This window comes from Nematolebias whitei, chromosome 21, assembly GCF_014905685.2.
Source record: "Nematolebias whitei isolate Nwh7 chromosome 21, NemWhi1, whole genome shotgun sequence".
NCBI classification, from domain to species: Eukaryota; Metazoa; Chordata; class Actinopteri; order Cyprinodontiformes; family Rivulidae; genus Nematolebias; species Nematolebias whitei.
The window spans coordinates 9,426,702-9,438,811 of NC_056518.1; the positions used below are offsets into that span (position 1 = coordinate 9,426,702).

A 12,110-nucleotide genomic window follows, 5' to 3' on the forward strand; every position below is an offset into this window, starting at 1 on the left:
TTATTTCAAGTACAATATGTAAAATGTTATTTTACTAGTTAAATTAAAATTTCTATGAAGCTGGGTCCTGTATGTGACTGATACAAATGTACACTAATTTATTTTTAAGTATTTTTTTTTTTTTTTCATTATTACTTTTATGTATTTCTCTTTGCTGTTTCAGTTTTGAGCAAAACGTGCGACCGAGTTCAACGACACCGAAGCGGTGCGGAGTTTCTCTCAGGCATATTAAGGGGCATCTTAAAATGCAAACAGGGTCCTTCCTGCACCCGGAAGACTTTTGCTCACATGCTATTGTGTACATCCATGGGTTGCTAAGCGAAGTTATCACACGTCTTACCATTTATTTTTGTGCAGAGAGACTTGGAAACAGAATATAAAAAGATGAAAGTGGTCGCGTTGATAAGGTAACCGCAGCTTTTTGACTTCTGTCGCTGATATTTGGCGCTAGCAAAGCTCCAAAACAAACACTTTATGAACTGTGTTTTGATTTTCAAAGCTATTACACATTTTTTAACTGCATAAAAAGCTTTACCTTTGTGCTTGTGTGTGATCCAGTGGAGGCAAAGACAGCTGCTACAACATGATGCAGTGTGTTGCTGCAGGTCACCGGATTGTGGCTCTGGCCAACCTGCGTCCTGCTCACAAAGGTGAGAGAATGCACTGAACCATGAGCCACTGAAGTTAGCTGCAGTATGTGGATCAGCTCTCTGTCATTATACTTTTTATCCAAGTTACAGAATTGTATTGGCTCATTTGTTTTAATTAGCAAATGGTCAATTATAATGTTTGGAGATGTTTCTTCTGCATATCTGACAGTGCCTTTATTTATATTACACGTATTTCTTACTAAAAATAATCCAATTTAATGTATAACTAGCTGTAGTTTTAACTTTTTCAATAACATTTGCCTTTTTTATGACTGTGTAAAACAAACAAAAAGTAAATGTGCAGATAAAAGGTGAAGACATGCTTGTTGAGCTGGGATTCTTGTGCCTGTTTTCTGATTAACTCCATTTATTCCTTATGCTCTTAAGGAACTCCCACCTTCTTCATAACAAGAGAAACTACAGATAAATTGAGTATCTCTGATTCTGCCTCATTAGTTATTTACATTCACAGCAGGAAGTTGTTTATTATATTTCTTATCTGGTGACAGATGAGCTCTACTGAAATTTCCAAATCAAACTTTTTTTTTTCAAGTGATTTTGACGAGTATTTTTTCTTTATATGTTGACATGTACTTGTCAGTGTGAAGATTACATCAATGATGTCACAGTTCTGGAAGTAAACTGAAGCAATAATTAAAACATAAATATACTTTGTCTGATATTGCTGTGCTTCTATTGTTTCTAAGGTTTTCACAGTGACAACAATTTTTATTAATAGTTTTTGAAATCTTTTTTTTTGTTTTGGTATAGGAGTTTTATATTTCATATTTTAAGAATACAACAAATTAGTTATATAAAAGTATTTGCAAATAATTATAACATTTGAAGCATGGCACCTTAAACTAAGTGAAGCCTGTGGCGGTGTCTGTAGTTAGCTTCACCCTTTTCTTGTATTTCAGTGAGTCTTCATCTCTTTTTGCAAACACATGACTGACATACTGTCATCAGGTTTGGACTCTGACATATTTTGTCTTGTGCTTCAGACGAGTTGGACAGCTACATGTACCAGACCGTGGGCCACCAAGCTATAGAGCTGTATGCTGAAGCCATGGACTTGCCTCTTTATAGACGCACCATCCAGGGCTGCAGCCTGGACACCAGCAGAAACTACAGTATAACAGAGGGGGACGAGGTGGAGGACCTGTACCAGCTGCTGCATCTTGTCAAGGTGTGCTTTTCTGTTAAAAATAATTTAGGGAAAAAAAAAAAAGTCCTGCCAGTGATATTTCACCTGTTTTATTAACGTCCAGTGCTGAAGCAAAATCTCAGCCGCTAACATTTTGTAGGTTTGTGCATCCTTGTAAAGACAACTGTGATTGACAACAAAGTCCATGCTCAATAATCCAGGTATAAAATCCAACATTTTTCAGTCAGGTCATCTGGACAGTTTCTTTTTTTTTTTTTTTACTTTTTTTTTATACTGATGAAGCCTTCCGGATCGAAGGCAAAACATTTCAGCACAAAAAAAAAAGAAACTGTCCAGATGACCTGACTGAAAAATGTTGGACAACTGTGATTGGTTACTGACAAGTCAAAAGTGATTTTTTTTCTCTATTCCAGAATGTCTGTATTACCGTATTTTCTGCCGTACACGTCACTCCGCCCTATAAGTTGCATCAGTCCATATTTGTCTAATAAAGTGGAAAAATCCATAAATATGTCGCTTCGCCGTATACGTCGCATTTATTATGCGTCACCGCTGACAACCTGGAAATGTGGGCCGGTGTTATGCCAAAAATCGATGTGCTGCTAAATGGCGGCTGCGAGAGTGTGCACTTGAGGACTTCTAACAAGAATTTAACAAGATTAACACTTAAACGCAATTATTTGTTTGCTCTAAATTATAGTAAAGGAGTGTCTCAGTGTAACGCTTGCTTAATAAATGTACTTTAATGGTCAAATTAGCTGCATTTTGCCAGGGCGATGCAGCTGGTTTGACCGTTCCAAGCAGTGAGCAGAATAAAGTTGGGTATATGGCAAGCCGATTGTGTCACTAATGGCTGTTGAAGATTCTCAGTCATCCAGGACATGGTAAATTCAAAAAGTTCAAGAAAAAAACAATAACGTATACAGTATAGTATAATAAAGTCCAGTTGTTTTTGTATTGAATTTGTTATTATAGCCACGTTTACGTATTACATGATACAACGACATGCCATACAGCTATTACTACTCTGCTACCATCTAGTGGCTGAAAGTGGTACTGCTCTCTTTTTTTACAGTCAGAATGAATGGAAACGGTCATATCTCAGCCAAAAGTTGGTTTATAAATATGGGAAAAAATCCATAAATATGTTGCCTAGGCCTATAAGTTGCAAGGCATGTAAATTATGCAAAAATCTGCAACTTATAGGCCGAAAAATACGATAAATAAAATAACATTTTATAGGATTAAGGTTACAGTACAAGTAATTTACTGTAATCCCTGACCAGCATAAACTGGTACCCAGAAACAAAATGGACTGTACTTATATAGCACCTTTCTATCTTATCAAGATACTTAAAGCACTTTACACTCTGTGCCTCATTTATCCATTCATACAGCACTCTTTAGATCTCTACAAAGATAATTGAACAAATCATTCTAAAGAGACTTATCAGTGCTTTAGATCACATTCATACACTGATGGGACACACATCAGAGGCAGCGAGGGGTTCAGTGTCTTGCCCAGGGACACTTCAGCATGTGACTGCTGGTGGAGTCGAACCCCCAACTATTGCATTGGAGGATAACTGCTCTAACCACTCAGCCACAGCCGCCCGAAACAAGAAAAGATGCTTAGCATTGATACACAACAACTTCATTCATAAGACCAGTGTGCACAAAAAGCACATTTTATTTATGATTGCAATGTGTTTGACTACTAAAAACTCCAAAAGTTTGAAAAGGACATTAAAACAAACAAAGTCAAACAGGTTGGATATTTTGGATTTATAGTCAAGTGGTAGCCCATCATACTCTCTGAACGAGCTTCTGTAGCATCAGCTGGTCTGCTGCACAGTTCCTGTTGTCAAACTCAGTCGATTTGTTTGTAAAAGTAAAAAATCATGTTAGTGCTTTTAGCCTCATTTAGTATGCCTCAACTTCCTTTCTAAATGTAGTAAGTTTTCTTTTGGCCTCACCTCGGAACATTAGTGTGCTTGCTGTATCACTTGATTAAAGTTTAATGAGCAGAGTTGGAGAGAGGTGCCCTTCAACAATGGCTTCACAGGAAAAAGTTCAGTATTTTTTATCTCACTTGACAGAAGATCAGATACAAAAATTAATCACTGAATTAATATTTCATCAAACACCACGTTTGCCGGGACGCTGAGAAAATATTCATTTGATGGCAAATTATGCATGAGACCTCGGTGGTCCGGTGTGGTGCAGGGTGGCTGACTGACAGCTCTGAGATAACCGTGTGTGTGTTTAACTCACCGCTGGCACTACCTGTCTGTCTGACCGCCTGCAGCCACGAGGAAGCTACCTGGACAGAAACTTCAACAGCTCCAAGAGCTTTTCCTGCTGTCAACACGAGCTGTTTGTGGGGATTGATCCTGTGTTACGTTTTATCCCCTCTGCACCCCTACACAACCTCATATTTTAGCTAGATACATCAAAATTTAAACGCCTCCGCTGGGATTTTGGATGGGAGTTTGTTGTTGAGGTGGGAGTTGGCTTGATGTGGTGGAAATAAGAGGGATAAGGTTTTCCAACGGTCCTTTTTAAAGGCTGATTTGGAGACGTAAGGTAAGGCTGCTCCAGGGCATGGACTTGTCCACACGTACAGCCTTCACTGCAAGGCCAAGTCAGGCCACCTGAAGGCATTTCACACCTTCTTCCTGTCTTTTTTGCCATTTCCTATAAAAATCTTCAGCCTGACACATTTTACTACTACTACGGAGAATCTCTTGAGCTGGTGAAGTTTTGTTGAATACAGCCCAGTTTCTAGTATTTTAACGTCTTGTGACTGAAAATTTAAATAGCAGATATTTCTGTTGCATGTGATGCAACACCATGTCTGCCTGTGGGCATTTCTCTAATTGCAAAAGCCTGCTAATTTTCCATTTCCAGGGCTCCTCTGGCCTGACCTCGGCATTCAGACAGGCCATAGATCAGGGCAGTTGGACTCCCACGGGACCCTTACAGGCCTGCAGACCTGGAGTCATGTCCCCATTTACCCTTCTCACTGTCATCAACAATCCTGCACCATAAACAACAGGCTTCCTCTTTTGGTTACTGAGTGATGGCGACCATAAGAATATGACTTGATGTCTCAGATTTCAGTTTCAGTCGCTGCTCTACAAAGCAGATTTTTTTTGCTTTCCCACTAATCAGTATGTTGACTAATTTAGACCTTGTGCTCTGCATATGTTAGTCAGTTTTACTAATTTTGTTGACTGCCTTAAAAAAAACATAAAAATTGATTTGCTTAAAGTTCCAAGTCTTGTCACTTTCAGTCTAGTACGATTTGTTTTGATATTTAATAGGTGTTAGGTATAGAAGAAATGGATGGAGGAGTGTTAAGAAAACTGATAATTTGCTGTAAAAAGATCTGTTTTCACTTGAATAAGTGTTCTCTATTCAGAAAGTGTGATCTTTTCCCAGAACTTTGAATTAATTAATTAGTAGTTATAAGATTATATTTGGCAAAAAAAAAAAAAAAACACACAAAAAAACTTGACTGTAGATTAAAGTTTCTTTTTTTGTTTCAGATCCAAAGTTGTGTTTTAGGTGAACATGCCTCCCTCCTCCTCCTCCTCCTCCTCCTCCGAAGTGCCTGCAACAAACTTGTAGCCTGAGCCAACAGTGCCATCTATGGATCATTCCAATTCACTGAAACAACAAAGTTGCCTGAGAATGAACCCTTTAACATTTTCAAAGGAAAAGATCATATTCTTCAGAACGATCGTTGAAACAACTAATTATGATTATAATAAAAAAAGCTATCCTTTTTCTGGCAGTAGTGATAATAGCAGAATGACAATGTGGCGTTTAGGGCCCTTTGCTCTCATCGCTGGCTGTGCGAGGGCCGCGCTCCTTTGAAGTGTGTAACCTGATAGACCTGCAAGTTGCACCGTACCCTGTCCCATCCTGCCAGTTGCTGATCTTTGAACCCCGTTCTTTGAGGAAGAGGAGCAGCATTTTTAGGGAACCGCTTTAGGGCTTGGGGCTATATTTTCATAAAAGAAATTGCATCTTTCTCAACCGCAAGGCTTCGAAATAAGCCGGGGTGTAAACACTAACTGCAAAACAATTTTATGTTGCTGTTTAAGGGCTTAAATACTTGTTTATTTGGTGTCTGTGTGGAGGCGTGCTCCTTTTTAAATAATATATTATAAGTTGTTAGTGCGCGGTCGGTCTGCTCTTCTTTCTATGATCTGCTCTGATGTGTGATACAGATCAACAGTGTCAGTCACCCCTGGCTGTAACGCCAGTCCCCTGCTGCCCAAAGCCTTCGAAACCCCCTCATGTTAGTCATATCACATCCCTCAAGTCTTATATCCTTCTCCCTGCGCTCTGTGACCTGACACAGTGGCTCTTTATGCCCCGTGACCTGGCTCGTGTGTGTCTGCTTGCATGCACGCCCGTGTGTTGAAGGCCGGCTCGGTCCGGGCCTCTGTTCCATGATAACAGGTCCATCTCTGTCCTCCTCACACACCTTTGCCTTTCTTCTTCTCCTTCAGTTTGCTTTCTTTCAGCACCCCTGCTCAGACAGATGCTCTCTTTCCTCTCGCCCCTCCGTGCACTTCTCTTCTCCACGCTCGACTTGAGTTCATAATAACTGGACGTGCACACGCGTTTTCATTTATACATTGTTCAGACAAGCACGCCTGTTTTAGGAAACACAAAGATGTTTCGTAAAAGTAACAAATTGTTTGAAAGTGAGTTTTGAAAATTCTAGTTAAAGTCACTTATTGTAACATTAGATAAAATATATATGAAAAAAGAAATCCGCTCTATCTTGACTAAATGTGTAACCTTTGAGCTGATGAATAAAGACACTTAAACTCATTAGAGTGATAATAGAAGATACATGCTCATGCTCTACTCCACCAGCTATAATTAGCAGTGCTGCAACATCTCTAACATACTGAGACACAGCTTTGTGAGCCATGGAAATGTTACTTTCAGTTAGGGCTGGACGATATGGCCAAAACTTTTATCACAATATATTTCTTAATTTCGTTCGATAACGATATAATTCCGATATCGATATAAACAATATATTTAGAAAAAACTGTACAAACTATACAAATTAATGTTCACCTTTTATTATGTTGTTGTTTAAAGTTAAAACTAATGTTTGCTGCCTGGGTTTCTCTTTTGATACAGCTGAGGCTGTTGTTTCAGGGACACGTTGACTCAAACTTTTGTTGCGCTTCATCTTCTGACTTTCAGCAGATTCTATCGAGTGGAAACTGCTCAGATGAACAAGTTAGATGTGTTCCCACCGCTAGTTGGAACGACTCTCCGGCACATTTTGCAGCACACTTAGCCGAACCACTTCCACACCGCTGAATTAGTCTTTCCTCTCTTATCAGTTATGTCATCTGCTTTCTCTTCGCTTGTGAAAGGTTGTTCAGTCACATTCTGACGGTCATGGGAACTCATTTTGAAGAGAAAACTTACCGCGTGTTAAATCTTGGCCTAGCCTAGCCTGCTACCGCTAACTCCTTCGAGCTGTGGTGTACGTCATCACGCACTGAAGTAGTTGTGTTGCGGCTTTTTCTGTTCAGGTTGAAACTGAAGTGGCCGCTTCAACCCGAACAGAAAAAGAAATGTTTCAGTGAAACGCTGTAATCATATCGAAAATGTGCTTAAACCTCATATCACCATTATTGAATAAAAGTATATCGTGATCTATATCGATATCGAATTATTGTCCAGCCCTACTTTCAGAACATCTAATTTACTATCCTACGGCAACTTTTCAGAAACTAGTTTTTCATAAAAGTTTGTTTTATTCTCGTGGATAATTTTGTCACAGGTCAAGTAACATGTTTAATTACTTTTTTAATTGTATTGTTTTCTTGCGATGTGTAAAAATGCTCTGAAGAGGCATCCTGAGATGCAGATGAAACGTTCCCTTCCTCTGTTGTGTGCTAAAATGTTTAGTGAGACAATCCTTCTCCTAAACTCACACACTCTCTTTCCTTCTTTCCATGTTTTCTTGACCTTTATTAAACACACTCTTCCCCCATACCGTCCTCCGCTGCTACTTCTGCTCCATTATTGACATCAGCACACAAGAGCGGGGCCCTCTGAGATCGTCGAGGCAGTCTGTCCACAAGTCCAAGCATTCTTTTACATTCTTCCCTCCTTCTTTTCATCAACTTTTCCTCTATTGTACTGTCGTCACACTTTCATCCCGACCCTTCAGAAGCACTGCGATGTCTTGTAGCAAGTGTCCTGATGGAGGTGCTTCCTGCTGCGAGAGGAGAGAGGAGGGAAGAGCAGAAGGGAGACGAGGAAGAAAGGAGCAGCGAGGAGGAGGGGGAGGAATCTCTAGTTGGACCAGGAGCTCTGTAGTATTGATTAGGCAGCTGAGGTGTAGTGAGACAAGATGTTGAGGAGGGGTGTGAACCATGAAAGGAAAAGGGGGGTTCAAAATCAAACATCCAGGCGCTCTCTGATTACCAGTATGGTGCCGCATTAGACGTACATCGGGGGCTCAAAGGAAAATGGATTTCTTTAAAAAGCTGCTTAATACATAAATCATGACCTCTGGGGTCACAGCCAGGGTTTAGAGGATCAGATCAATAACAAAGCTAATGCAGGCTTGTTGTAGGTGGTTTGCGGTGCACAGAGACCTCTAAATGGTGTTATTGGACCAAGGTTACAAGCAGTTTATGGCAAACGCACAATCATTTCTACATGTTTATTTTATCATTTCATTTCAGCGAAGTTCAGAGTGCTTTATTTAAAAATATATTAGGGCATGAGCGAGTATAGATTTGTTCATTGCCTCTCTGTGATAGCCATTGTTATCTCTTCCTTGGGTCTGAAGTTCTTGTATTTGTGTTGGTCAGCACTGTGGCAGTGGGTTTGAGATTACAGGCTTGTTTTGCACATGAGGAAGGATAGCATTAGTGTTGAGATAATGGGGCTGTGTATTGTTCGCTGGCTGTGTGGAAGTGGCGGGACAGGATCTTTTAGATGCAGGCTCATTTCCCACCAACTGACGCTACCAGTCCCAGCAAACATTAGATAAAGAGTCGAGCCTCAAGCCTTTCAAATTTGTTTGTATTTGTCTGCTTAATGTACTTTGCTTCATCTTGTTAAGTGATGATGGAAGCTGATAGCCTTATCTCGACTTTGCCAAAAGCATGAGCCACCTCAGACTGCTGGGGTGCACATTGTTCCAGTGAAGAACGTGTGTTTCACTATTCTTTCCTTCTCGTTTTATTTTGATGCTTAGTACCTATTTGCTTTTAGGATCTCCACTGAAATATACGTTTACAGTATTACTATAAAAATTGCATTGTTAACATTTTCTGTAAAATCGTTAATGTGTTGTCCCCTCTATGTCATCACATGCTTATGATTTCTTCATTTATTTATTTATTATTGTTAACCGTTATTTAGTGTAGCCTTTTTATCACATCAATTAATATTACAACCCTAATGTATTCTTAAAAGTTCCATTTTGACTTTATTTAAAGATAAAATGTTAGATGACTTTAAGGGTTTATATGTAGCTCATGACAGCTATGTATTCAAATTGTCTAAGCAACATAAAACTGAATGAATGATCTAAGGTGTTTAAGAGAAGCAAAAATAATGTAAACAGTTGCTATTAAATATTTTAAATTCACCATTCTCCACAGCTAGTCTGCCTCATAACAGGTGGTGTAAAGTCTTTCACTCCTTGCCATTCATCTACTCAAATTTAAGAGCTCTTTTATGTTTCGTTCTGTGAACCATTCCCCTCAAGAAATATTTGTGGCAGGCCCCATCACCTCCCGCAGTTAAAGTCATGACCGTCCTTAGAAAAAAAACACTGTCTGGAGTCTGGAGAGTAGGTTAAACCAGCATCACTGCTATATTTTTCCCCAGTCTCTCACTGGGGAGTGGATAGAGGTGGGGGTGTTTGTCATGTCTTTTGGATCTATGGAGGATGTCAGCTAGGAGAGCCACAATGCCAAAAGCCTGGAATCTGACCTTGCTAGAAAAACATTTAGTTTTCTGTGTGTGTGTGTGTGCATACATGGACACTAGTACATGTGTGTGAATACACTCTGTGGACTAGGCATTTGTTTTGGACCTTAAAAAACTGACATTGCTCTTTGATTCTGCTCCACTCACTCAGCTTCCTGCCTGAGAGGCTCAAACAAACCTTTACCTCAGCCAAGTGGGAATGTTGCTACGACACAACCGGGATCATGACTTTGTTTTATCCCCCAGGGAACGTCGTTTCTAGTACTTATTTGTTATCCTTTTAATGGAGAGAGGACCTTGAAAGTTCAGAGGAAGTTGTGTGATCATTTGTCATGTCAAAAATCCCCATTAAACTGTTAATCAGCTAAATGAAAAAAACAAAACATTTTGCGTCTCATTGATTTATTTAAAATGTTGTAATTTTTATTACCAAGTAATAATTAAGCGTGTTCGCTTGAATTGCATGCATTCACATACATCAATTAACAGTCTTGTGTATTTTTGTCTTCCAGACATTGATTTTTTTGTGTATGTTAATATGGAAAGCCTCTTTGTCCTTGGCCTGCTGAAACTAGAGCTTTGTGCTTGTTTTGGCTACGTTTCCATTCCTCCTTGTCTGACAACTGGCTGGGCTTGTGTTTACGTAACCATATATATCTAAAAGGAAAACCAGGAAACATTAATCTCTCTAAATTTTTAACCCCAATGAATTTCTACATTTTCCAGCTGTGCGTCATGACATATTTATGCTCGAGCTCTGTTGCTGAAAACAGTTCAGTCATTGTGAGTAAAGTTCAGTCTAGTAAACGGTACAAAATACAAACTCGACAATGTAATTCTGGAGGAGCGCCTTCATGGATCAAATCTGTTTCTTCTTTCAGTTTTTAGCAAGCTCCGGTATACACTTGCATGTCACTCGTCACATTTCTGTGGGCTTCATAATCTTGCCTCACTCGTCATGTTGAGGAGACAATGTGTCAAGTCAATCCTCTGTTAGCTGGTCACACCTGCGCAGTGACCTAAGCAGAGGATAATTCTATCCTCTAGTCTACTTCCTCTCTTCACTTCTTGATGCCTTGACCTACGTGTTTTCTGAAACTGGCTGAGGCATTTAGACTTTATGAGCCTTAGGCTTAGTGAGAACTTTGTTTTTCTTGTTGCGACACAGTGTATAGTTAAAGACTGACACATGTTGAATCATCTTGCCAGCTCGTCCACAAGCACAAAGGAAGATCCCGTCACTCATCGGCTACTTCAAACACACAGCATCACCAATTTACCAAAGGGAATGTGTCTTGAAAGACTTTTCGAGCAAGATTTTGCCTGATGTTTGTTTTACAAAGATGCTTGCTAAGCCTCCGTGTCCATTTTTTATGCTGTTACAATGGATCACAGATTGTTTAGAGGGATTTTCCTTCTATATATACTTTGAAGCAACTTTGAGTTTTGTAAACTTTGAGTGTGAAATATTTAATACATTTAGGAATCTGCAATATTTTCAGTTGCAATATTAATGTGGAATATTATTATAACAAACTAGTTGTTTGTTCCGGAATTGCACTGCTCAAGATGGCTGCATGTTGGAGCAGCTCTTTTACATTCATTCTGAGATTTTGCTTTTGAAAACTTGAATTACTCTTTTTTTCTGGATGTAAATCGCTTTTTTCGGATGATTACTTCCTCTGCTGTCCGATGCTGTGCCGCTGGAAGGATTGTTACTGAAACCTTTTTTACATTTGGACATTTGTTTTGATGCATAACCATAACAGCAAGGTGGTTTTCTACAACTGGGAGCTGCTGATTTAATCAGAATCAGAAGAAACTTTATTGGAATTGCACCGAGGTACAACACTAATATGTACGTACAGTTGTCCGAAAGATGGGCAAAGTGCACGAAGCTGCAACTGTAGAAAGCGCGGCCATTTTTGTCCTTATCAGATAATAATCTTAGATAGGAAAAGGGGTAGAAACATGAGGGTAGATAGTGGTATTACAAACAAAGATCTTTCACATCTTGTCTATCAGGACACGATTTGAGACATCAAAAAACTCTACCAGCAAGCACAATTAAAACATGATTACATTTGCATTTGACATCAAGGTGTTGAGATTTGTCCATGAGCGTTTTTTCAGATCAGCTACAGTTTCTGAAGATGTTGTTTCAGTGGACAGTTCTGATAAGCTTGCACAGAAAGTTCTCGGGGAGTGGGGGTGGGATAGATGAAGCTTTTGTCCTTGGGTACTCACGTCCCAGGAGAAATTGATAGTCGGCCTGTCTCCGAGGCCGTCGGGAG

At 39.6% G+C, this 12,110-nt stretch overlaps 1 protein-coding gene across 1 annotated transcript in view; it reads left to right on the forward strand.

The window, feature by feature from the left end:
• Nucleotides 1–302: 302 nt before the first annotated feature.
• The window catches only part of dph6 (diphthamine biosynthesis 6), an 87,661-nt gene continuing 75,853 nt past the window's right edge, over nucleotides 303–12,110 (forward strand). The window contains exons 1-3 of the mRNA XM_037695301.1: nucleotides 303–407; nucleotides 559–650; nucleotides 1,655–1,839. Coding sequence (XP_037551229.1) covers nucleotides 385–407; nucleotides 559–650; nucleotides 1,655–1,839 — 300 coding nt within the window. The 5' untranslated portion in view covers nucleotides 303–384. The remainder of the gene's footprint in view (nucleotides 408–558; nucleotides 651–1,654; nucleotides 1,840–12,110) is intronic.